A 27,789-nucleotide genomic window follows, 5' to 3' on the forward strand; every position below is an offset into this window, starting at 1 on the left:
ATACTTTGTTGCTGGGTTTTCTGTTTCTTTGTTTTTTGCACTTTTCCCTGTTTTTATATTTAGATTACCCTGGCCATCATCTAACATCATTTATCAGTTATCAGGCATAACATGAAAATTATTATTGACTTATTGTTAATAATTATGGATAATTGGATATCATTAATTACAGTTTGGTAATATGTATTAAATTACAAGAGAGAGTTGGAATTTATAGAAATAGTTTATATATACGTGTGTGTGTGTGTGTGTGTGTTTGTGTGTGTGACCCTGGACTAGCTTTCCATTGATGTGTGGTTTGTTAGGATAGGACAATATTTGGCTGAGATACAACTATTTGAAAATCAAAAAGTCTGCAAAAAAAAATCTAAATATTTGAAGTTATCCAAATGAATTCTTAGCACAGCATATTACTAATCACAAATGAAGTTTTTATATATTTACCGTAGGAAATTTACAAAATATATTCTATGGAATAAGATCTTTACTTTAATTTGCTAATGATTTTTGGCATAAAAGAAAAATCGATAATTTTGACCCATAGCCTATAAATGTTTTTTTTTTTATGGCTATTGCTAAAAATATACATCAGAGACTTAAGACTGGTTTTGTGGTCCAGAGTCACATATTTAAAACCATTATTTTAAAAACAAATATTTAGTAATCCATAAACAGTTGAAATCAGATAAAATAACCTGGAATTTTCCTTTTGATAAAGAAAAACAGTGTTATCTCTTGTGATTGTCTTGTGGCTGTGGCTGAAATAGATCCCTGCTGGAGTTTGTCAAGGGTGGTGACATTCTATAAATTGTTTTTTATCCCATAAACCGGTCGTCACTGTTTTCTCAGGGACTGTGTTTTCATAACCCATTGTTTTCAGATGAAATAGTTTTGCTGTGTTCTTGTTGTCTGTTTTTCTCTGTATTCAAGCAGGCGCCAGCATTCACGCTGGGAATATGCTGTTTTAGATACAGCTTGAGAGTTTGATCACAACAGAAGGAAAACATGATCGTGACTTGACAGACATGACTGTGTCTGTGTGTCGAGACGTGCCACAGGATCCACTTCCTCTCTGCTTCTGTTTGTTTCTGTTGATCCTCGGGTTAATCAGAGCTCCTCAGAATCAAAAATGCAAAACAGAGATGATTAATGACGGCCAAACACAACATCACGACCTGCTGTTTCTGCTTCCAGCTTCCCCTATCATGAGCTTTACTCATCAGTTGTGGCCTTGTGTGTTTTTAAGACTGGTTTAACTATGGAATTGGAGTAGCAGATCAGGGCTATGTGTATTTTTGTGACAGCGTTGCTAAACTGAACTGACACTGTGTGGGAACTCTTAAGTCTTCTAAGAGTGTAATGTAATCCATCCCCTATGATACTCAGCCTTTCTGATAGTGTTGCTAGTGATGCATTTTTGGCTTGAAACTGACTTTTTCCACTACAAAATACAAAATATTTTTATAGTAGCACTGTTGCAACTATGTTTTCACGGTACGATGATAAAAGACATTAAGGGCGGCACAAAGAAAGCTGTCTGTTTTTCTTTCTGGTGGTATTCAGGCTAATAGATTCTTTATTCAGCTCAACAAACATTTGTTTTATCGGTTCTCACGTCAATTTAAGATTAATTCCTCACTCAGCTACCAGAGAAGCTTTATCTACTGTTGTGGTCAAGCGTCTGACGTATATAAGAACCTCGTTGAAATGCAAGTCTTAATCGAAAAGTCCACACTGCTCCTCAAACTCAGTGTGATAAACCACATCCATCCTAGACTGAGGCGTATCTCTTTCCTGATACACTAGCTCTGCAGAGTGTAGAGATAAAGCTGGTCTCATTGATTTATCTGCACTCTTTTCCATAAGATTTAGAGGGCCGGAGCTCTATGGTAATTACGTTGTCTTCATAGATGAGTAATTCGTTTTTGGACGTTCATTCTCAGCATGTGGCTTGATTATAAAATGTGTCATTTTCTTAATTTTACTTATGCAAGATGGGTATAGTTTGGCATACTCTGCTTGTAGCTGTATTTGAGGAAATGTACAGTTTGGTAAAAAAAAAATTATAAATAAACTCTCTTATGCTCACCAAGGCATTTTTTTTTATTTACACGTATTTTAAAATATAATACATTCAATACAATATAAAACTATTTTGCTGTTTAATATTTTTGTGAAAACCGTGATACATTGAACTGGATTGGAAATTTTAAAGAACTGTATATATTTAAAATATTTAATTTAATGCTTCAAACACCACTGTTCACGTCTTACTTAGTTTGTTCAATTCACTGCATTTAAAGTGCCCCTATTATGGGTTATGAAAGGTTAATATTTTGGTTTTGTGAGTCCCCAACAACAGGCTGACATGCGTACAATTAAAAAAAAACATACATTGTCTTATAATATGCATTTATTTTTACCTTATTTGCTCAACAGCTCTCAAAGGATTTGTTTAATTCATTTTTCCAAACCCCTCCTTTGGCTTTGCGTGACGCTAATCTGTGGTGGTTGGTCCAATTGGATCTTGCCTGATAAAGCAGCATTTGTGAGGGCAGCGCTGCTTTGTGTAACCGCTATTTTACTGCTCCAAAAGCGGCAACAAGTGGCAAAGAATGAAATTAAATTTGAATTCAGACCAAACGGAAAAGACCAACAAATGGGCTAGCAATATGCTAATGTTTAATGTTGACGTCAACAAGAAACGTCTTGGGATTAGTTTTAAAAACGACTCGTTTCAATGATTTAGAGTTGACTCTTTCTTTTGAGAGACAATGTCTTTATACACAGTGCACTTTTAGATTTAAAACTCTTCAGGATGTTTTCATTCACTGCTGTGTTACACACTGCATGAAAAGGTAATTTTCAAAAAGCCCTTATAGGGTCACTTTAACATGGGAGTTTTCTTTTCAGCTGTCACTAACAGGTTTGTGTCACTTATGACAGCAGTGGTGTGAGGTTTGATTAATTCAACCTTAAACTCAGATGATGGATGGTGTCTCTGAATCAGATTAAATGTATGAGGTTTGTGTGTCACAGATGATCTCATTTTGCGGCTCCTGTAAAACACAGGGTAATCCCAGCACAGTTCATCATGTTGATCCGATGTCTTCTGGACAGATTGCATCACCGGCCACCTCTTAGTATTCTACAGATTCGACTCCCAGCTGTCAGTCACCGTGTTGATTTGAAGCGATCAGATCTGGGCCAGAGGAGCATCCTGAGCGAAGCGATTGATGCAGCAGCAACACGGGCTCATATTGAAGTTATTTCAGGGTCTTAGATGGGGATGCAGGTGTGTGTGTGTGTGTGTGTGTGTGTGTGTGTGTGTGTGTGCGTGCGTGCGTCTCCTTTATGTGCTGTTGGAGTGTGTCCCAGTCTTCGTCTTATCTGGCCCAGCTCTCTTTCTTTTATCCATGTTTTAACACGATGCACAGGAAAGAAGGAAACACTGGACTTGGACTCTGACTGCGTCTGAAATGACATACTCAATGAGTACAGTATTGTTCAAAATAATAGCAGTACAATGTGACTAACCAGAATAATCAAGGTTTTTAGTATATTTTTTATTGCTACGTGGCAAACAAGTTACCAGTAGGTTCAGTAGATTGTCAGAAAACAAACAAGACCCAGCATTCATGATATGCACGCTCTTAAGGCTGTGCAATTGGGCAATTAGTTGAAAGGGGTGTGTTCAAAAAAATAGCAGTGTCTACCTTTGACTGTACAAACTCAAAACTATTTTGTACAAACATTTTTTTTTTCTGGGATTTAGCAATCCTGTGAATCACTAAACTAATATTTAGTTGTATGACCACAGTTTTTTAAAACTGCTTGACATCTGTGTGGCATGGAGTCAACCAACTTGTGGCACCTCTCAGCTGTTATTCCACTCCATGATTCTTTAACAACATTCCACAATTCATTCACATTTCTTGGTTTTGCTTCAGAAACAGCATTTTTGATATCACCCCACAAGTTCTCAATTGGATTAAGGTCTGGAGATTGGGCTGGCCACTCCATAACATTAATTTTGTTGGTTTGGAACCAAGACTTTGCCCGTTTACTAGTGTGTTTTGGGTCATTGTCTTGTTGAAACAACCATTTCAAGGGCATGTCCTCTTCAGCATAGGGCAACATGACCTCTTCAAGTATTTTAACATATGCAAACTGATCCATGATCCCTGATATTCGATAAATAGGCCCAACACCATAGTAGGAGAAACATGCCCATATCATGATGCTTGCACCTCCATGCTTCACTGTCTTCACTGTGTACTGTGGCTTGAATTCAGAGTTTGGGGGTCGTCTCACAAACTGCCTGTGGCCCTTGGACCCAAAAAGAACAATTTTACTCTCATCAGTCCACAAAATGTTCCTCCATTTCTCTTTAGGCCAGTTGATGTGTTCTTTGGCAAATTGTAACCTCTTCTGCACATGCCTTTTTTTTAACAGAGGGACTTTGCGGGGGATTCTTGAAAATAGATTAGCTTCACACAGACGTCTTCTAACTGTCACAGTACTTACAGGTAACTCCAGACTGTCTTTGATCATCCTGGAGGTGATCATTGGCTGAGCCTTTGCCATTCTGGTTATTCTTCTATCCATTTTGATGGTTGTCTTCCGTTTTCTTCCACGTCTCTCTGGTTTTGCTCTCCATTTTAAGGCATTGGAGATCATTTTAGCTGAACAGCCTATCATTTTTTGCACCTCTTTATAGGTTTTCCCCTCTCTAATCAACTTTTTAATCAAAGTACGCTGTTCTTCTGAACAATGTCTTGAACGACCCATTTTCCTCAGCTTTCAAATGCATGTTCAACAAGTGTTGGCTTCATCCTTAAATAGGGGCCACCTGATTCACACCGGTTTCTTCACAAAATTGATGACCTCAGTGATTGAATGCCACACTGCTATTTTTTTGAACACACCCCTTTCAACTAATTCAACTAATTGCCCAATTGCACAGCCTTAAGAGCGTGCATATCATGAATGCTGGGTCTCATTTGTTTTCTGAGAATCTACTGAACCTACTGGTAACTTGTTTGCCACGTAGCAATAAAAAAATATACGAAAAACCTTGATTATTCTGGTTAGTCACATTGTACTGCTATTATTTTGAACAATACTGTAGGTACTTAATTTCAATAAGTACTTACTTAATGAGCACTAAAAGAGTAAATACTCTATAGCCAAATCTCATTAAGAATGAATGTGATCCAGATATCATCCGCCATGTTGACGTTATCATGTGACCAATGACGTTGTAAAAAGCGCAACAGCTTAAAAGATATGAGAAAAGATTAACTCACTTTTTATCCAACACAAATGTTCTTCGATTTATCAGTTGTACTAATGGACAAATGAAAATACAACTTCTGTTTAGTTACTCGGTGTAGATTTGTTTATTTACATTCATCTAAAGCAATGTTGACAACAGTGATTTCTATATAACCGCACACATACATCACTCACTCAGATGTCTGTTCATGATGTGGTCATCTGCGATTCTTTTAGAAAATGTATATATATATAATATTTTCATTTATTTATTTATTTTTTTGGTTGACTTGAGGTGGAGTCATATTTTCTGTAGTCTTTGCCTGTCCATTTTTCACCATCCACATGAATCAGATTTGTCTCTGCGCACTCATTACTGCTTCAATTAACCTTGAGCTGCACTAAAGTCGATTGCAGAGACTTATGATTCCTTTTCATCATCACATTCACCCGCACTGCCCTCTCTTACGCCACAGATATTGTGGATAACATCTTACTTCTGCAATTAAACTAATGACTTATAAATATTTCTCAAATGAACCAAACAGAGTCACAGTTTGATAGAAGCATTGTCTGTAATTACGGAGAGATAATAGAGAGAGGAAGATGAGATTGGAAAGAAAAATGCCAGTAGAGGGAGAGAGACTTCAAAATGAGAAAAGGGAATAAGAGTTTTCTTGTCAGATAAGTAGTATTTTAAAAGAGGTGATAGAGGATAACCTGAAAGTCTTTCTCTATACACTGTTCAACAAACTTTTTATTATTTATTTTTTTAATAAACAGAAATTGGTGTACTGAAGTAAAAGGCATAATGGTTTTCTTCTCATATGACAACAAAAGGGCATTCTATGTGAAAAAAATAGCCAAACCATAGAAATACTTGCAAAACCTCCACTGCTGTGTTTTAGTGGCTATCATTTAGTCGGCATATTAAAATGATGTCCCTCAGATAGTAATTCTTTCCTGAAGGTACACAAATAAGACCCCCCCACCACATCCAGTGTTCATTACGAAACCACTTCATAAAGGTTTTATCAGTGATATGAAGAAAACATCTGTCAATCTCTCAGATCTGCAGTGTGCTTGTATATGTCTCCACCCCGGCCATCAGTTCTCCGGTTGATCTGATCATGGCTTTATAGTCGAGATTAGATTTGTCATTTTCATTTGACTAATTTTGCCAGAGCATCTGTAATCATTTTGGGTGTTAACTCATCTTAAAAAGACCTTCGGCCTCAGATCTGACTGAAGACCCAGGGTAGGAATGCTTTAACGGTAACTGTGCAGTGTAGATAGAGTTAGTGACCTCCACCCAATGCTTGGCATCCACGCAAACTGTCAGATGCACCAAAGGCCTTCCCAAAATCTTCATCGGAGCCTAGTGCCAGCTTCTAAAAATAAACAGTGATCTTCCTGTAATTAAAAGCATCAACATCTCTATTTACGTCATGCACATGAGAATTCGTATGGGAGCAACCTCACACTGTGTTCTACTTGCCATGTTCTTGTCTTCGTGAATCACGTTATCCACGATTCCCTCAAGAAAGTTACATTAAAGTCAACATGATTTTAATATCGTTCATAATGTGACATATTTTATAGTGAAATTTGATGTTCAGTGAGATGATAATGTAGGGCGGGACTTAACTGAATTGTGAAAAGTGTCTCTACATGAGTAACATGGTTGTTGGAGGGGTGGGATTTAAAATTAAGAGGTTTTGGTCTTGTCACCCAAAAAGAAAAGTAAGTTTGCATTCATTCTTACAATTGGTTTCTCAGTGAATCTTCTTGTTCACTGTAAGGTTAGTATCTGAGACCATGAAGGACATTAAAGCCATTGTTTTTCTTAAGCTATATGCACAGCATAATTACTAAGAGTCTTGATTTATGTTAGCGCAGCACTTTAGAATAATGGGTTTATCACAGAAATTAGATGGTTTTCAGCAAAATGTTCCACACAGAAACTTTAGGCTCAGCTGATGTTAAACAGGTGCGGTGCATAAATGCAAAATATGAATTAATAACCTGATCTTATATCAGGGATAAATTACATGCAGTCCCATTATATGTTTAAATGTCGCTGAGTAGAAGTATAATTATAATTGTGAGGATTTATATAACCAAAGTAAGATGCCAGATTTAGTGCTCAAGAACGATTTGTATTATTATTAATTAAATTTTTTTTTTTTTAAGCATTCAAATAGAAGGTTCAAAAGAACAGCATTTATTTAAAATTATATGATCACTTTTGATCAATTAAATTCGTCCTTGCTGAATAAAACTATCAATTCTAACTGACCTTAATCTTATGAATGTTAGTCTGCAGGTTTAAGTTTTATTGACACTATACTTTGTGCATCTTTGTTGTATAGCTGATGACACCTGTCAAGCATTAGTCTTAAATATAAAAGTCTGTGTTCATTATTTGACTTGACATGAGCTGCTTTCTATTTTTACATATTCTCCTCATTGCCCATACCTGTCCTCAGAGCTTTCCTCAGAACTTTCTGGGGTTCACAACGGAACAAACACAAACACATTTGCATCAGCGAAAACATTTGTGTGCACAAATGTGCGATTTGGAGGACTATAATGCCAGAAATCATTTGTGGGCTCATTAGGCTGATGGGATTGGGACAGTACTGGAATGTCTTGTCATTAGGAGCTATATCAGAATTCTGTGATGGTATTACGCTTGAAGACTCAGGAAATGGTCTCTCTGCTTTGTTCCCTCTGTCATTCTCACAGTAAATCAGAAAAAATCCCTTAACACATTTCCCAGAGGAATCATATATCATCCTTAAACGACCAGTGGACATTCACTTGAACTGGTCTCTTGTTAGCACACACTAATCTTAAAGTCACATCCGCAGCAAGGATGCTTTCCTCCTATGGCTTTGTTAAAGAGCTTCATGTTTGTTTGAGGTTGCTCTTTCGATAAGAAAGTTTAATAGGACAATTTAGAAGATTCTTACGTGGATCAGAGAAACTCTGTGTTCACAAGAGAGAAAACACTCTCAAAAGTGCTCTTATTAATGAGAGAGGCTGATGCTAACACGTTCCCTACTGAGCGTCAGCTACTAGTTAAATCTCTTATTGAGGCTTTAGTACAGCGTTCTAGAGATGAGGAGAATGCTGGGCAATGCACCTAATGATTCAGAAGCTCTGAAGTCCTGAATGAAGAACAAAACACCATATTCTTGGTGTCCATGTTCTTATTTACTGTATAATGAGTTTATTGCATACCATTTGCTGCCCTCTACTGGTATGCAGGCAGTCATGCATTTCATTGCATTCACTTTATTTATAGCACTTTATAACTGCACCTGCAGACCAAAGTGCTGTACAATCAAAAAAGAAGGTCAAACTCTTGTTCTAAAAGTTCATGGAAAATAATATATATATATTTTTTTTCTTTCTCTGTCTTTAAGCATTACTTCTAAGCTGCTTAGGGCTTAACATGCTTTGTATGGTATCCTAGCATGCAGATTATGGGAAATATTCCCATAATGAATTATGGATGAACATTTGTATATTATTGATTTAAAGTGCTAGTGTTCCTGCTAGAAAGCCGGTTAATCTTATGTTTTAATTATGAACTAAATTAATTTAATCTGAGTTTGAAAGACATAAATACTTATCAAGACCATTTAATATTTGCTGTTGTTCAAATGTTTAGGGTCAGTAAGGTTTTTGTTGTTGTTGTTGTTTTTTTGGAAAGAAATCAATAATTTTACCTACCAAGGACTTTAGTTTTCAATTCGTTAACAACAGATAGACTAGAAGCAATAAAAATGATCCTAAAATAAAAATAATATATATTATGCACACGCATACACAAAGCCTACATCACGTGTCATTATACTGTATCATGTTGCTGGTCCTCTCTGTATGTTTGTTTATAAATCTTTCACCCTGAGGAGTGTTTCAGAGTCCAGTTGGAACAGTTCAGGGAATGGCTTTTGGATGACCGCCATGACCTCTGTTCCTCGACAATGCCCTCTAATGACAGATGGGGGCAGACTGGAAAAGTGGATTAAGAGATATTTTTCTTCTTTTGGTAAACAACAGAACTGACACTGACTGCAAGATACTGTACATCTGGAAGAGACACAACCAGACAACCAGCTTAATTCCTTTATACATTCATAATGCAATTCAGCATATGATCCAGTCCCACATATGGGTTAAATTTCTGAATTGAGCCATGGCATTATTTGGTGAGTCAATGGAAGCAAACTGACTATCAATGCTAGTTTGTAATCAGGTTAAATACCAGCCCGCAAACATATAGCAGAAGAAAATGTCCGAAAGATGAGTACAAACAGGATTCTAGTTGAGGATTAGTGGGTTTACACTTAAGCGAGGGGAATTCAATATACATTGAGGCTCATTGCAGTGGCCCTGTGAATGTCCCTCTCCCTCCCACGTACCTTCTGCTAAGCCTAAAACAAGATGCTCGGCAGTTGCGTCACCCAGTTTTTCTCCCTGTGGACTTTCATCTGAAATCATAAGTGACAAGAGGATTTTAGAAGCAGATTCTCTCTTATGAGTCTCTGTGTGGTGCGTATTTGTTTCACTGGGAGCTGAGCCGAAGCATCCCAGCCAAGCTGGCGGATCAAACGGACAACCAGGACAGCTGGATTCAGCTTGTTTACCTCCACTTGGGGGAGTGTATGTCACTCCTGAATGTTTCGGAGATTCTATTGGGGTTTCAAATGAGTGCACCTGGACTTGTAGGCTGTCAGCTGGGTTGAATGGAAATATTTAGTGTTTTTGAGTGTTTTTTTATGCTTTCTCTCTTTATCTTTCCAGGTGACCTTGCCCAACTTCAGCTGCCTCAGAAAAATGTAGAAGTGATCAAAGGGCAGATGGTAGTGCTGCAGGCTTCTTACACTGGTGTGGAGATTGAGAAAAATACTGTGGTTTGGAACTACATGTCCAGCAGCACAGAAATGGTGACTCTCTTTCTTATTTGTTCTTCTTCTTCTTTGTTTGTGTTGACAGACTTGTATAATTTGTATTATTATTAATTTGTATTGCAATTTATATATTCTTATTCGTATTAATTGAGAGACAGCATTAAATAAATATACTTTTTTTTTTTTTTTTTTTTTTTTTTTTTTTTTTTTTTTACAAATTTTTACAAATGTTATATATACCTATAACACCCTAAAATCTTGGTCTTAAAAACATGAACATGTTATTTGTTGCTTTTATTTATTTAAAGTATACCTAGTCAGCTACTTTGACGACTGTGGATTAAATAAATAGCTAAAAATGGTAAAATAAGATGAACATAAGAAATAATGATGAAAAATAATTAATAAAAACAAACAAAATAACAACAAGCGAAGTAGGATTAAAATAAAAACCCAAGGTAGTGTAAGTATTGTGTACAGTAGACTGAAACAATGAATATTCAGTAGAATTTAGTAATAATAATAATAATAATAATAATAATAATAAAAGCAGAATTTATGCTTGTCATATTAAAATATACTATATTTAATTCCCATATAAAGTGTTTATAGCTATTAATAAACAAGTAATAATTGAGTTAATAAATAATTGCAATAATCCCTTAATAATAATTATTATTATTATTATTATTATTTAGGGATATATCAAGCTCTTTTTGATGGAATAAATGAGAGACAAAGAATTGTTGTAAAAGTTAATATTCTGTAAACTATGAAATAAACATTCTGATAATCATAAGTAATAAGTAACATAGTTAATTAACTAGGTTGCTGAGAAATTTAAGGAGTGCAGTATTTTGGGTCTTGTGCATATATTGGCTGTTTTCAAACTGATTTCATAGTTCCATAAAAAAAAAAAAAAAAAAAAAAAGACAATTGCTGCCAAGAGTAGACATTTCAATTACAGTTTTTACACTAGCTCCTAAGGTAAGATGGTCTGAGCTTGCAGGTAATATGAGATAGCAGTCTGCTATGATGATTCACATGACTTTGTATTTTTAATATGGTTATATATATATATATATATATATATATATATATATATATATATATATATATATATATATATATATATCATGGTGTTCAGAAGGTAACATGACATGCAGCTGATGTAATGGTCACTCAGGCTCTTGAGTTCCAGAGGTTAAGAGTGCACACTGATAAAATCCCACTCCTCATTATCACCCATACTCGAATACGCCGAATGGATTCAGCAGAGATTTATAATATATTCTGATAATGTTATGTCAGTCCAAATTAGATTTGGAAATGGTGTGGTATTATGGGTGGGATTATATTCATTCGTTAGTTTTTGTGCAGATGCCAGAAAGTTTAGCACCATCTGTGCATGTAATGATTTTGGATTATGAATGGCAGAGACAGAAATAATATTCTGGACCGATTAAAAAAAAAAAGTGTCTTAAAAATGATCACTTTTTTTATATGGAAATTTTGTTTTGGTTTTCATTCAGTTACATAATGTTGATCAAATGTCGACAAATGTCTTTATCACAGAATCACTTGTTTTTTTGTATTAACCATATCAAAAGTACAAAAAGTCATGTGAATCATCATAGCAGACTGCTATCTCATATTACCTGCAAGCTCAGACCATCTTACCTTAGAAGCTAGTGTAAAAACTCTAATTGAAATGTCTACTCTTGGCAGCAATTGTCTTTCATTTTGCATTACACAGCACCTCATTATCTGCAGATTATAAAATCCTCTATCCTGCATTTTCTTCAGTTGAGATTAAATCTGCACACTGAGGAATCAGCTGATATGAATCCTTTAGACCTGTCCGCTGAGAAATTCTGTCCCAGCCTCTAACAGATTGATGATCTTACATCATTCCATTTTTTTATTGTATTTTTACACAAGTGGTTTAGAAATTTCAAGCTGCTTGCCTAAACAGTTTTTCAGTATATTTAATTAGTATTAGAAATGTATTTAATTATTTAATTTATGTTTTCAATAATTAATTTATAATTGTGTGTGTGTGTGTGTGTGTGTGTGTTAATAAAATGTAATGAATAAATATAACAGTATATTGTGAAAAGTATTTCACCTTAAACCTCCTGTCTTTTATTATCTATTCATACCTCATTTGCAATTTTAATGCCTCCCACCCTCTTCTCTGTCTTTCTCTAGATTATCTCATATGTTGGTGGAAAATTAAGTTATAGCACTTCCCAGTTTGCAGGGCGAGTTGGTTTTATGCATAATATGCCCAACACCAACCTGTCCCTGTACATTAACAACACCAAAGCATCAGACTCAGGGAAGTACATGTGCCAGGTTATTATACCAGGCATCACAGGACATACTGGAGAGCTCACCCTTGATGTTAAAGGTGTGTACTTACTGCCATACTGTTGTGCACACATCATAAAACACACATGACAGATGCTTGTCCTGGATTTAACATCATAACCCATCCTGTCTCTTTTAGTCCCTCCTTCGGTTCCAGTTTGTCAAGTTAAAGGAAGGCCTGTTCTTAAAGGGAACATCACTCTGGCTTGTAACTCTGATGATGGGAAACCTGCACCACAATACAAGTGGACCAAGACCAGCCCCACTTCAGAAGTCTTCTTCCCTCCCGCACAAAGTGAGTCTGTCTGTGTGTCCAAGTAAGACACAAGAATAGATTTCATTAAGGTATTCATTCTTCATTCTATTAGCATGCATTAGCATTAACATGTTTTTCCAAAAATGAAAATGTACTCACCCTAATGTTGTTTCAAATTCTTAACACTTTATTCCTTTTGTGGAAAGAGGTGAAATTTGTAAGAATGCCAACTGATAAAGAAAGTAGCATAACACTATTCTTTAGTAAGTCATCTACTTGACTCTGGATACAGTCGCAACAGGTAACAGCTCACTACAAGGGAGGAATATTTGTAAATTTTAACTTTATTTCGGTTGGTTTTTCATATTTAGATGTCGTATAACTTCAAAAGAGTGCATACAGTCTATGATCAGGTGTATTTCTTTCTTTTTTTTTCTCATGTGTTCAATTGAGGACGGTAAGTATGTACAGTCAAACCAAAATTTATTCAGACACCTTCAACATTTCTCACATTATCACAGTTTAGAAAATGGTAATAAAATATGACAAGAGTTAAGAGTTAAACTGTCAAAACCAATTCATTAACTTTGATAGAAAGGTATGTAAAGAACTAGGTTAGTTGTCAGCTGTTAAATTTACGTACACAGATGATACCCAATTTAGGTCAACCAGTTACCAGGCAATGCTAAATTTTGTTCAGTCTGTGGTGGAAAAAGGTTGCATTAGCAATTAAAGGAAAACATGGTCAGGTAAAAGTGTCTGATTTTTGGTCCAATATTTTTATCAGATTTACTGATAGTCCTATGTATGAAGAATTTTTGGGTATAATATGCCACAGTTTACTTTATTTTGCTGTCCTCACTTACATAAATGAACTATAGTGTCATGCACCCACTAGTAAAAATCAATCAATTATCAAAATCAAAATAATATCTGGTGTCTGAATCATTTTTGTTTTGAGTGTATTTTTTAAACACCATGAATGGTGAAAAAATCATTTCAGAATTTTCTTTTGTGGTTCAACTAATCCTTTAAGCATGACGAGGAAACCGTTTGGCCTGAGATTAAACCTTAAAACCATATATTTGTTGACCTTTGTTATGTAATTCTTGAGTCACTGGAATCAAATCCTTGGATATACTAGATAAACATTGCTGGCATTCATCTAGCAATATTTTATCAGTTACTGTGACACTCTGTGATCTCGCTTTCAAATATTTGAATTTTTCTAATCTCTGGCTGAATTATTTTTGTGATCATGTAAGTCTAACTTTACCCTCATACTCGTTGTTGTTGTAGATGAAACAGCAGGAACATTAAAGCTGAACAATCTGAGCAGTAATATGTCAGGGAAATACATGTGCACCGCATCCAACTCTGCAGGAGCGGAGACGTGCTACATCAACCTGGAGGTCATCACATGTACGTACTGTTGTTTGCTCATTACATACTGTACATAAGCTCTCAAAAGTATTAAGAAATTAATACTTTTATTCAGCAGGGATGCATTAAATTGATCAAAAGTGACAGTAAAGACATTTATGTTAACATCACACTAACTAATGAATTCTAAAAAAAGTTTTACAGTTTCCACAAAATAATTAAGCATCACAATTGTTTTCATCATTGATTTTTAGAAATGTTTTATGAGCAGAAAATCAGCATATGTGACCCTGGACCACAAAACCAGACATAAGGGTCAATTTTATGAAGTTGGGACTTATAAATCATCTGAAAGCTGAATAAATAAGCTGCCCAGTTATAAGTTAGGAAAACATTTGGCCGAGATACAACTATTTTAAAATCTGGAATCCGAGTGTGCAAAAAAATCTAAATATTGATAAAATCGCCTTTAAAGTTGTCCAAATTAAGTCCTTAGCTATGCAAATTATATATTTATATAGATATATTTATGGTAGGAAATTTACAATATATCTTCATGGAACATGATTATTATAATATAATGATATTATTATTATCATATTTGCTTATATACTTTTACTAATGATTTTTGGCATAAAAGAAAAATTGACAGATTTGACCCATACAATGTTTTGTTGTCTATTGCAACTTAAGAATGGTTTTCTGGTCCAGGGTCACACATTAGAAGGACTTCTGAAGGATCATGTTACACTGAACACTGGAATAATAGATGCTGGAAATTCAAGAATAAATGTATAAAATAAAAAGTAAAATAAAAAATGCAGTCCCACTTCATGTTAGGTCGCCTTAACTACTACTACTATGTACATAAATGTAAATAAATAATTTGATACAATGGTACATACATGATTTTACATTGCACTTATATTTAAAAAAAAAACTGCATATAATTAATTTCTGTAATTACATTTATAATTACACTGTTGACTCATCTCTTACACCTTAACCCACCCTTAAACATGTCCCTAACCTTACCTGTATCCCACCTCAGTACCAGCAAAGCTGTTTTGCAATACAATATGAACACAATACGTAGACTGTAATTTTTTTTTTTTTTTGATCTAAGTACATAGTAGTTACCTAATATAAAGTGGGACCAAAAATTAAATCTTACTGTTTTTTAAAAGGTTGTATTCATTCTCTTTTTCATACTTGATGTTTAGTCATTTAAGTTGTATGATGATAAAAAGTGTACTGTACATTAAGTACATTAAGCATACATTCACTTTTCATACAGCGACTAATGCTGGGATGATCGCTGGTGTCACAGTTGGTTGTATTGTGGCTCTCATCCTCATCATTCTCTTCCTCGTCTTCATGTGGACAAGACGGAAGGACACTGAGGAGGATTTAGCTAATGAAATCAAGTAAGATCATTATGATTTATTGATTGATTTAGTAATTTCTAACTTGTTTTGACACTAATGTTTTTGTGTGTTACAGAGAGGATGCTCAGGCTCCCAAACGCGTCTCATGGGCCAAGAGTGGCACTGGATCTGACATCATCTCTAAAAACGGCACCCTGTCCTCCATTCACACCAGCTCTTACCCGCGAGACACCAAGAACCACCACCATTACCCTCACTCCGACACCGCGTCCATCCTCACAGCCACGGGCAGCACAGCAGGCTACCGCTCGCAGCCTCCAGCAGACGCCAGCCTGGAGCGCACATTGCCAGGCTACAACACCAACCCCACCCCACCCCGTGGACCCTCGGGACCCCCCAGCACCAATGGAGGCACACCTCATTACACCTCAGTGACCCGGCCAGCCTCCGCTCAGCCTCAGATTCCTCGTCAGCCCTTGCTGCCCACCACTGTAACTGCTGCCAACATCTCCCGCATGGGAGGGGTACCCATTATGGTGCCAGCGCAAAACCAGGCTGGCTCTCTGGTGTAGGACCAAACATTTCATGTCTGCGGTGACACAAACTAAAGCACATTGGAAAGGATGAATAGGAACTGATAAGCTTAATGCCTCTGTATGGAAACTGTATGATGTCATTTTCTTTATTTTGTTTAAATGTAAGCAAAAATATGTAAAGATGCTCATTTTAATGTTTTAAACGTTTTTTACTGTTCAAAGTAATACAAAAAACTTTCTATAAATTGGAGCTTGTTTAACTATAAATGAAAAGACACTGACCAAAAAACAAAGATGTTGGAACATTAGTGCTATTCAAATGATTAATCGCATCCAAAATATACGTTTTTGTTTACACAGTATGTGTGTGTACTTTGTATTTTTATTATGTATGTATACTGTATATACACTCACATGCATGTATATATTTAATAAAAATATGTTGTTTATATATTAAATAAATTATGAATATAAATATACACATGTAAATATTTTTTTATATATACAGTATGTGTGTGTATTAATAAATATACACAGTACACACTATACACACACACACATATTATGTAAACAAAAATATTTATTTTGAATGCGATTAATCGTTTGACAGCACAATTGGAATTATTCACTTTTTCACTTCATTGTATTGATTCTTTTTGTTGTTTCTGCTTTGATTGTTATTTTGCTAACTAAAGATGCTATTTTGCCTTGATGAAAACAAATGAAAGGTCTATTCCATATTATTTACAGACACTCCTCATGAATATTTACGTTTAATACATATGTGGAAGTAAGCTGTTTTAGTTTGAATTGCAGCACCCACTCTTATGTTTCATAGCCGCATATGTTAAGGGACATCACCTAAAATGTGACATATTAAGTTGCTTTATTTGCCTTTAAATGTTTTTGGCCAAGTATTTAGAAATAAACTTATGTTGTTATCTCAGAGATGTGTGGTAGCTTTTTTCAATTTAGAAGTGTGGAATTTGCTATATTGTGTTTTTGTACCCCATGATGATATTTTAAAACTAATGTATTAAATTGAATATGTAAACTGTATTTATAAACATTCATTTACCTTACTGTAAATAAGGTATTTATTTTTCATTCTAGATCTGTGGTCATTTCACAATTTCGTAGCAAAGAAGTTCATGATTTTTCTGGTTCACTGGATACAAAAACATCCAGTTTCCAGGAAATAAATGCACCAGTGAAACAAACTCAAAAGTGGCTGTATTTATTTACTTAACGTACATCACTGAACATCCCAGTTTTACTCAGAAAGAAGTCATATTATGGAAGTAAAATGGGTTGCGAATGGCAGTTCATGGTCACTTTAAGCAGGCTATAGCTAACCATATAATAAATCAAAATAGCGCATCTACTGTATGCCAAAAATCATGTTGTTTTTTATTTTATTTTACCACATATTTCATAAATGCAATTTAAAATGCTGTAATTTTTTTAAGTATGTTGTATACTCAACAGTACGACTGACTGTTTATCAAGCACATATTTTACTATATTTTATCAGAATTGTTTTATATTTCTTACCCATGTCTGGACTGGACAACCTCAAACTGTTCTGTATATATGACTATTTACTGTCAGCAGACATGAAAACACTTTGTATTCATATTTTTGATTAAAAGAAACTGGCTGTAAACATGCAGTCTGTTCATTTAAAAGGACATATAGTAGTAGTGTTCTGTAGAGTCTGAAATGTTGCATATATTTTGTATGATATCAGTAACATATCACCTAACGTTAGTAGGCTATGTATTTGTTGTCATCCAGTCCTGGAAAATTGACCTACAGTGACCTAGATTCATGTTAATGCTTACTAATAAGTATTTTTTATTTATTTTTATTTTTTTTTTGATGGCGGAAAAAAAAGAACCTCATAAAACTTAAAAATTCACAATAAAATCATTCGTGGTTGCGCATCATTTTTCGCGCGCTTTTTGTTGGAAAGTGCCCAAGTGAACGGTTATGAAGACTTGCTTTTAAACGAAGAGAGCAGAAGGTAAGATACGGTTATAGATAGTCTTTTAAGACTTTTAGTCACCCATTATTAATAATATGTAGGAAAGATAACCTAACGCGTTACGTAATATAAATAAGCCGCAAGCTGTGCAACATTTAGACAGAGTGTGGCTAAAATAAGCTAATTTGACTGTGCTGCATTTAAAAATGAGCAAAAATGAATTCCTCTGTTTTCATCTGTTATCTAACATTTCCTATAATTCTAATATTGTGTTAAGACACTGTATTAATTATTTCAATTAAATTCCAACAGAAAAAAGTAGGCTAGACATGGACAGCATATCAGAATTTTTTTTCCAACTAATGAGTATCAACAGTTTTGATGTCACCGGTTATTAGGTGTAAGCTACGTGTTTTCATTTAATTCATTTTGCAAAAGTATAACGTTAAACTAGACTCTAAAAAAAAAAAAAAAAAAAAAAAAATCCTCGACAAGCTTGCATGTGACCTGTATATGACTGTCCTCTAGTGGAATGCTGAGGTATTACAATTGAATCACAGTCATTCAGGCTTTTACAGGGTTTGACGTTTATTGGAATTACAACTCAGCAATACTTCACATTCCTCCATGTCCCTTACTAAATAAGAACTATATACATTAAAGATGTAAGCACAAGGCATGGATGACAGTTAATGTTAAAAGTAAAAAAAAAAAAAAAAAAAAAAAAAAAAACATTTTTATTAGACAAATGGATCGTCAAAAGAAACTATGTAGAACTGTGTATTTCATACACAAGATGAAAAAAAAATGTCAGGTTACCCAAAATAAGAAAAGTTACAAGATTTCTCCCTGTAACTTGGCATTAATGTTGAACACTAAAACATGCTGTATTTTCAACCAACCTTGGCTGAAATGAAGCCGCAATACTAAAACGGCTAAAGCAGAAAGTATGGATGGATTATTTTCAAATGTGCTCTCGAATCACTGCATCTACACCTTAGGAAGATTGTGAATAATGCCCTTCTCATCGCCACCTGTGTTCAGAATGGATGTGAATGATTGAGTGGTATCTAAAATACCTTATGTTAGGCGTATATTTAAAAATAAAAATATTACCTGATCGTAGAGTTAAACTGATTAAATTCCACCTGTTACCCTTACACGTTCCATATGGCTTTTGGCCCGTATTAACACACGTAGTAGAAAACATGTAAAGCACCAGGTGCTGTAGTGTGAACCTTATGGATATGTGAATACAGGAAGGGCAGTGAGATGAGCAAGGTCAAAGGTCGTTAGACAAGCAAGAGAAGGATGGTTAGATGTTCAGGGTCCCTCGCTGATACTGGATAAGGGAGCTCATGCAGCTGGGCTTTGAGAACCGAGAGAGGACGAACGAAGACCCCCGACCTCTCCAGAGTCTCACCATCAGCACGTCACGCTCAGGACTTTAGGTAGGACACAGAACTACAGGATGGAGACGTGATAATGTGTTAATGGTCTCAATGCAGTGTATGTCGTTCATATACATTTATATACTGTACTATATAACAATATTATACTAAAACCATAAAAACAATTTAAAATAAACTTTATCTGAAATAAAATTAAATAAAAATAAATAGATACTATATTGACATATAAAAAGCAAAATAAAAATCACAAAAACACACCAAAACTACTAACACTTTAAAAAATGAAAGCAATAAAAATGAAAACAAATTCAAAATATCAATAAAAACTCAATGATATTAAAATAATGCTGGTGCGTTATTTACGGGAATATTTAGAGCTGGTGAACAGTGATCTTCTGTGAATCCAGTTATTTAATTAGCTAAATTGAGAAAAATATATTTATACCAAATATTTTTTTAAACGTTATTTAGATCATGGTGAAAAAAAGTTTTGGATTTACCTTTTAGTATGTAGTCAGTCAGGAGGGTCGGGACCTTCTCACTGTCTTCTTTCATGGCATAAAGAACTGAAAAACAATATCAGTTGATAAAATGGTCCTTGTTTGTTTTCCTTTGATAGTTAAATTTGGTATTGTTTGATTTTAAGCATTAAATCAATCAATATTAGCAATATTAGCTTTTTACAGAAAAGTCGGTTTCACTTTGACTCAGTTTTAATGCCATTAGTGCAGATCAGTACTCTTACTTTTTGTGAGCATTTGCAAGTCATCCACAGACGGAGGAGTGGCTTTTTTCTCATACGGAATGACTGTGTTTAGGTACTGTTGAGCACACATATGAAAAACAGTCGGACAGAGTTTACGATCAGATCCTATTCCTGCATATATATGCATGTTTAGTTCAAAACATTTATGGAAATGCTCCTCCACCTGTCTTTCTGTCCCTGAGGTCCCAAAGGTCTGCCTGATGCCTGTCTGCAGGATGTTGGAAAGACCCTCCATACTGAAGCGCTGAAAAACATTAAAACATAAAATATTAAGAACTAGAAGCTCACATTTTGTACAGCACTTCATTCATTGTGTGCACATCCTACGCCAAACTACTGCAAGGAGCTGGAAGAATTCAACTGAGGATCTAGAAATGATGGAAAAAGTTCTGACATTACATGATAGAAAATCACATGCATTATACATATTTTACATAATAATGTTGTGATGCAATTTATTTAAGCATTTGAAAGTATTGATTTTATTTCTTATGTTTTATTTAATTTTTTTTGAGAATTCATAAAAATGAAAAAGTGAGAAAAATGTATATATAATATAATATTATTTAAAATAAATAAAAAATAATAAATGCAATATTCATAAAATAAAAGTTATTAAAAATTAGAAAAATAAATAGAATTTAATAAAATAATAATAATAATAATTAGCCATTTATCAATTATCAATCATGATGGTATGGATATATATATAAATAATTTATCATTTATTGGCTAAAATCCTAAGCCTCTGAGTTCAGGAAAGGTGTTTAAACATAATATATTACATTTGAGCTTCACAATTTGCCACATTTACCAAATCTAATCACTGTGTACAAAATAACTCAAATGATCAACTCATCCCTGTGAGAACATGGAGGATGAGGACGCAGAGATGCAGTTCTTGCATGATGTAATCAAATCACAGTGGCATTACTGCAAGAGGAAGCAGCTATTGCCTCCACAGCTCATACTGCAGGGGAATGCTTCCTCTACTCTTCCAGTAAGTTCTAAGTGCAGCTGTAGAGTAATGGGGCAAGATCCATTAACCGCAGATGGAGGCAAACATCACGCAGCTCATTTCAACACACTTACTTTTGCAGGCATGCTCCCGGTCTTCTCGGAGCGCGTCGGTCCTTGTAAACTCATGGCCTTGTCCTTACGCCTGCGCTTGCTCAGCTCCCTTTGCTCCTTCTGTCTGTTCTGGACCTCCATCAGAGCTGTGATGAAGGTGTTCTTCACCTCCTTCTCAAACTCCAGCTCGTCCCTCCGGGCCAGCTGGGTCACCAGTTCCTCCGAATACTCTCGTATCGCCGCCTCCATCCGACACAAGATGTCAAGCAGTGCCGAGCTTGGCATCAGCCTCAGACCTGCATGACAAGCACTGGGTTTAATAAGACTTGATCAACGCGAGCAACTCTTGGCTTTCACACTGTGACTAATGTTGCATTGTTTCTTTAGTGTCGTTCCCACTTAATGTGGGCTATTTTCTTTCGCTTTTTCTCCACTGCGTCTTTGGTTTCAAAAACATGATCTGGGATAAAGAAATGCTGAAACAACAGATTCAAATAGAAACCTTCTCTACTTTATAGGCACATGTTTCTAGAGCATGTTTACACTTACCTTGATCTGGTTTTACTTTCGCTGACAGACATCATGCTTGTATTTTACTCATAAAGATCATCTGTACTGTATATATCAACTACATTTTCATCTTGACATCTAGTTTCATCTAAAGATTCACCCTGAGGTTCACATATATTTATTAATTGCAGGTTTGAAGGAGCACCTTCATAGGAGCAGTTGTTGTTGGAGGCCTGAGAAAGCATGCGGATCTCCTCCAACAGAGAGGGGCTACTTTTAGAGGAAGACACAGCGATATCATCTTCCTCCTCTTCCTCTGTCTCTCCAGGATCTGGTGAGTTTTCCATCATCTCCACGATCTCCTCAATCACCTGATGAGAGAATAAATGACAGATTTTAGTGGGCGTTTAAACCAGGATTTTTTAAAAGGCGGCTGTAAATGTTTAGACTTACCTGATCAGCGCTAATAAGAGGTTCTTCACTCAAACAACTGACATTTTCATTCTTCTCGTTCATCTCATCCTCCTCTTTTTCATGTATCTTTAAAACCAAGACATGAAAACCATGTAAATCCACAGCCGTGTCAATAAGACATGATGGTAGAGAGTAATGGCTCCATATAGTTCCATTACACTCACTGCTAATGTGCTGAAGAGAGTGCTTTCAAATGTTAGCTTGACAGCTCTTCTGGCCTGCAATGATGTACAGCAGAGTCTTGACTAAACTAGTCAAAAGCTAGCATTAGATTACCTCATTTCACATCCGACCAGTTGCATTAGTTGATTATCTGTATAACAGTATACAAATACTGTAACTCTGTTCATCTCACACGATGAAGAAATATACAAATCTTTGCCAGTTAGTCACGGACATTATTCAGAGATCTTTTTGTGGTGTCTAAACTATTTATTGCAAAGCTTTTGACAGGCTGATTGCCAGAGAAAGTAGATCAGGCTGGGTTTTTGGCAGCGAGTGACTATCTCCGCCGTCCATTTGGCATAAATATACACACCACACCCTGAATCAAGAGTGCAAAGCTGTACTCTATGCAGTGCTGCAGTCATTTACTCAGAGGAAATAAAATTGCTTTTCAATTATAAGGAGAAAGATATTTCAAGTTGTTTCAATAAAATATATCTCAAGAGATTTCTTGATGGCCAATGCATCAGTGATAACTTCTTTGCAACTTAAATCAGCTCCATTAATATAATATAATTAATATAATAATCATACATTTCCTTTAACAATAAATCATATTTAGTGATATCAACAGAGTAATAATATTAATATCAGAAGTAATCTAAATAGTATTATCATTGTATGGTAAAATTCACATGATGATATTAAATTACTATAAATAATGTAATATAAATATCAATGCATTGGTAAAAATGATTTTGTCCCTAATATTGTACTCTTGACTCTAAGCCCTGCAGTATATTATCATGACAACACCATGAACGTTATCAGAGCAGAGCAGATGTTTACCTCTTGATCTGAGAGGTTGCCATTCAGCGTTTCTGAGGTGGGCTCGTCCCAGCTGGACACAGAGGAGGGGACGTAGTTGTCAGTCAGAGCATCCCACACGCTACAAAAACACATGCATGGACATTTATATACACAGTGTTCCAACTGACACACAGTGAAAATGGTACAAATGAGACATTCAGACTCAACAACATCTTTATTAACTATAATAACTGTGATCTAAAATGGTAATTGTGTATTAACAGCTGTCGACCATGTCGGTATGCAAATGCACTGTCAGAACATATTTATATAGCTCATTTTTTATTTTGGTCATGCATGCGGACCTGCAGACCACTTATGTGCACCCCTGCTAATAAGTACTCAATTCATTTACTGAGAAATTTCATTTATATGTATCGATTACGATTTGTTAGCAACAAGAAATTTAGAGCTTTTGCTTTTTTTATTATTATTTTAAGAAGTTCTTTAAGTAGCTGGTTTGCATGTTTATATAACAGGGCTAGTGACAATGCTTTCTTTCTCTTTCTATCTATTTATCTAGATACTAAAATTACTCTCCACACTTTCTTTGTGCCTCTGTCTAGTCATTCAGGGAACAAGTGGCCATTCAAAGTGTGCTGATCCTCTGTTGACACACAGACACAAGCCTACCAGCCTCCATTCCAGCCCTGCAACAACACCAAACTGGTACAGACTCATCGTCTACCCATATGTCATTGTCAGAAAGAGTTTCATTTCGGTTTGCTGTCTAGAGATCTCCAAAAGCAACATCTTATCTAGAATATTTAGCAACCACAGGTAAAAATAAATAAATAAATAAATATACTTAGAATTGAGCAGGCTGGTTTCTGTAATTCATCAGATGCACAGCCACAGGCTGAATTCTAGCGCAGGGACAGATTTGTGTCTGAATACCAGCCAAGAACAAAAGCCACGGGCAATGTGAACACATCACAGCGGGAAACGCAGGAAATAACATGCTAACAAATCATAAATCAACGACGTATTTACAGCAAAAACTATGAGAGTAATGAGCAAGATGCTCAAATTCTGGAAAACCCAGCAACATGTTCAATTTGATCTCTTACAAGGTTACAAAACATATTGATTTGAATCTAATTTTCTCACATTTTTATGCTCTTTTTATATTTACTTGCTAATATTAGTGTATATATTTGCCTTCACCGTCTCAATCATTGATGATGTTTTGACTGTTTTAAATCAACAATAATGCCTACTATGTTTAGACCAAGGGATTTTTTTTTTGTCCTATTTTGCGAGAGGCAGATTTGATGGCAGAGAGAGGATGGTGATAGACTGCCAGCACAGACAAGTCAGGACAAACAAAAGCACTGAGGCGTATAAAAATGTGCTGAATAATTCACAGCCGAACCATGGACATGCACACAGACAGGCGCTGGTGATGGACAAAGGGTGTTTTTATACAATTTGATTGGCAGGCCAGTTGGCAAGGATGTCAGACATGTCCTCACTTTTGATTGGCAAAGAGACAGCCAGCTGGATAGGTATATTCATCAGCGCAGTCATAACAGTATGCATACTATTTTTGGTGGTGTAAAAACGTGAGGCTAATTGCATAAATCTTCCTTTAAAATGAATGAATTCCTGTACCTTACATGTATTTACAAGAAGTGGAACAGAAAAGATCTTACTCTTCATCTTGAAGCCTCTCTTCATCCTCCTCGGTGTGCGACTGGTTGCGAACAGGTGCCAGACCTTCTGTCTTCGTGTTGTAATTGTGGAAGCACACATTTAGCTTCTCATCAAATTCATTGACGAGGTCCTCCATGGACTTGAAGCTCATCATCTCGGAGAAGTTCTCCAGCTCTGAGAACTCTTCGCGGCACAGTGGGGCCAGAGGAATGGTTTTGTGAGGACGGCATGCAGGCTGCTCGGATTGGATCTCCTCCATCTTACAGGGTCGCAGATCCTCAAATTCCTCATCCAGGCACACCAGAGGGGCCTCCATCCTGATGCCCTCTTGATCGCACAGTCACGTGGAGGATGTCACTGTAACAGTCCCTAATTAAAAATATGATAATTGTAAATCTGTCATTTTAACATCTCAGATTATCATCTTAAACATAAAATGCTAATTTAAAATGTTAAGTAATTCAGATAGATTTTTCACTTCTCTGAAAATGATGTTATATAATAGTAATGGCTTCTTCAGAGTCAAGAACATTTTGTGAGACTTGATATGAAAATATGAAATACAGCAGGGAACACGAATGACTGCATTTCGCTCAAGCAGAGTGAAAGTAATTGTGTTTAATTTGCATGATGGTTGATTCTGCAGAACCTCTGGGACTTTTCCCAATGAATTCTGGGACTGTAAGGCCATCAAAGTCAACCAGCGATTATAGCTCATGCTAATTCAAATTCACTTTCCCAAACATGAAAAAAATAATAAATGTAGAAATACGTACATTAGCTTTTTTTCTGCAATCATTACTACCTTATAATCCACTCTATATCAATAACATTTATTTTTAGCAAATTAAATGATACAATATGAGCGTTTCTAGGTAAAAATGCATCTTGTTATATTCTGATTCACCCAAAACATGGTTTTTACATTCTATTCAGGTAAAGATGACTCGAAATGAAATGAACAAGTTCAGTTTGAGAGTTATTATACAGTAACATCCACTCTTTATTTCCTGCATTTTCGACCTGTGATCTGACAGTTCCCATGAATGAGCTCGATAGGCTTTATCAGGCTTAAAGTCAAGCTAAAAGACAGCAGGATAAAAATCTATTTAAAATTGTCTTGCATAAACTTTTACCCCAACATTAGATTAGTCAGCAAAATTCCATTCCACTAATACACTCTATTACCCTAGTGTGTATGTGTCTGTCTGTAGTGCACTGTGTCAGAATTAAGGGAATGACCTTGTGTCACTTCCTGGTTTTTGGCTACCGATTGATTTGTTTGTCCGCCTCCCATAATTCTGTGCCTATGGCCAAAACCCATTCACAAGAAAAAACTTCAAATGACCAAAGCAAACAGGCAATCCAATGTTACATTGATAAACTGCTGCTTATTCACACCTCCTGAGGAAGGGGGTGGAATTGAGCAAGAGTAAAAATAGCATATTGACCTTAAATAAATCGATGGAACAAACTGTGGCAATGGAATAAAACACTTTTGACATGGGACCTCCGCTGAGAGTGACATAATCTAAATGTGTATTACAATCATATTTATCCCAGTGATAAAAAATGCAAGAGATATTTCTCAAATGCACTGCTAAATCTGGATCACAGCATTAATTTGTGGGTGCCAGTTAAAGGTGCTTTCAGCAGGCATGACCTATGTTGTGAAATATGAATATCAACACAACCATGTCACAAGATAAGATGAATTGATGAGCCATGATGGGGAGAAATATGGCAGATCACATCATAAAGCATGGGAGAGATAAAATACAACATCACTGTTTTGGTTTGGATGAAGACATTTTTTGGTGTTTCTTTAGGTCACACCACATGGATTTGAAAATATTACTTTTGATTATCCAAATGGAAAGATATTTAAACTGTGCTATCCCCCAAAAAATATGTCTAGATATATGTACCGAATTAAATGAAAAAAGAAAGGGATGGATGCAGAACGGACGGAGATCAAGGTTACCCCATTACCCAGTGGGAATGATGTGAAAACAATGGCGGGACGGAGACGGAGTGATGGAGGAGAGAGAGGGAGGAACAGATTACCTGCAGAAGAATCTCTCCGTGTGTATCTGGGTAGAAACTGCCCCTCCTATTCCAGTACAGTCAGAGAGAAACCACCATCAGCAAATCTTGGTCAGGATGAAACGACAGCAGACACAATCATTCCCATCTCACACTCAGAAGCTCTGTGTCCTGATGGCTGCTATTCTTATCTAAGCCAGTCAAGGCTCAGAGTGTTGTTTTCTGAGAATTAAGCAGCAGCCGTCCTCTCCTGTTCCACTGAGCCTGCGCATTGGTACGGCAGCTGATGGCATCATCCTCCTCGCCGACCCTCCCCCTTCTGCTCCTCTCCTCATGCACCTCACTCTCTCCGCCCCCTACCCCTCCTGCTCCCTTTCTCTCAGTCTGCCATAAGCCAAATCCCTCCATATTCATGAGGAAGGACAAAAAAAAAAACCTGAGAGGTAATGGGGAGAAGCTGTATTGGGGCTTTATTCACACCTTGACCTCGCTTGTCATCGGCCACATCAGGAGTCTCTTGGCAAGATCCCTTCTCATTACCCCTCAAAGCACGCTCGAGGGATTTCAATGGAGGAAGCCGTGCTAACAACATGTACGCTGCTTACTGTCAGTCATTACTATTGAAATGAAAGCTATAAATCTGGCTAAATTACAGTGTTTTAATAATGTTGCAGGGTCATATAGAGTAATACTAAGT

At 35.9% G+C, this 27,789-nt stretch overlaps 2 protein-coding genes across 5 annotated transcripts in view; one reads left to right on the top strand and one right to left on the bottom strand.

Annotated features, from left to right (window-relative positions):
* The window catches only part of esama (endothelial cell adhesion molecule a), a 32,822-nt gene extending 15,460 nt beyond the window's left edge, over positions 1-17,362 (top strand). The window contains exons 1-7 of one of the 2 annotated variants that reach the window (XM_052567840.1): positions 9,763-9,951; positions 10,093-10,235; positions 12,411-12,612; positions 12,712-12,867; positions 14,128-14,250; positions 15,509-15,638; positions 15,715-17,362. In XM_052567840.1, coding sequence (XP_052423800.1) covers positions 10,149-10,235; positions 12,411-12,612; positions 12,712-12,867; positions 14,128-14,250; positions 15,509-15,638; positions 15,715-16,171 — 1,155 coding nt within the window. In that variant the 5' untranslated portion in view covers positions 9,763-9,951; positions 10,093-10,148 and the 3' untranslated portion in view covers positions 16,172-17,362. Of the gene's footprint in view, positions 1-9,762; positions 9,952-10,092; positions 10,236-12,410; positions 12,613-12,711; positions 12,868-14,127; positions 14,251-15,508; positions 15,639-15,714 lie in introns of those variants that run through there. The other variant, XM_052567839.1, reaches the window with a different exon arrangement.
* A 1,327-nt stretch (positions 17,363-18,689) lies between these two features.
* On the bottom strand, positions 18,690-27,371 carry fez1 (fasciculation and elongation protein zeta 1 (zygin I)). 3 transcript variants are annotated; one of them, XM_052567843.1, is made up of 10 exons: positions 27,114-27,371; positions 25,046-25,415; positions 23,370-23,421; positions 22,335-22,421; positions 22,087-22,252; positions 21,393-21,667; positions 20,464-20,544; positions 20,280-20,355; positions 20,035-20,100; positions 18,690-19,586 (listed from the first exon to the last, which is right to left on the bottom strand). In XM_052567843.1, the coding sequence occupies exons 2-10, from the start codon at positions 25,360-25,362 to the stop codon at positions 19,570-19,572; spliced, it is 1,137 nt and encodes a 378-aa protein (XP_052423803.1). In that variant the 5' UTR covers positions 25,363-25,415; positions 27,114-27,371; the 3' UTR covers positions 18,690-19,569. The 3 variants fall into 3 exon arrangements, with proteins under 3 accessions (XP_052423803.1, XP_052423801.1, XP_052423802.1); XM_052567841.1 differs by having other exon boundaries at positions 23,370-23,469; positions 27,114-27,369; XM_052567842.1 differs by lacking the exon at positions 18,690-19,586 and adding an exon at positions 19,613-19,953 and having other exon boundaries at positions 23,370-23,469; positions 27,114-27,370.
* Positions 27,372-27,789: the final 418 nt, after the last annotated feature.

The sequence above is a fragment of the Carassius gibelio genome, chromosome B10, assembly GCF_023724105.1.
Source record: "Carassius gibelio isolate Cgi1373 ecotype wild population from Czech Republic chromosome B10, carGib1.2-hapl.c, whole genome shotgun sequence".
In the NCBI taxonomy this organism is placed as follows: domain Eukaryota; kingdom Metazoa; phylum Chordata; class Actinopteri; order Cypriniformes; family Cyprinidae; genus Carassius; species Carassius gibelio.

What these genes read in the sequence shown, in the direction of transcription:
- fez1 (XM_052567841.1), bottom strand. Translation starts at nt 25,362, where the DNA reads ATGGAGGCCCCTCTGGTGTGCCTGGATGAGGAATTTGAGGATCTGCGA. An exon ending in GAGAGGCTTCAAGATGAAGA is followed by an intron (nt 23,470 to 25,045) that starts GTAAGATCTTTT and finishes GTGTTTTTGTAG; the next exon opens with CGTGTGGGATGCTCTGACTG. An exon ending in CTTGCAAATGCTCACAAAAA is followed by an intron (nt 20,101 to 20,279) that starts GTAAGAGTACTG and finishes ATTGTTTTTCAG; the next exon opens with TTCTTTATGCCATGAAAGAA.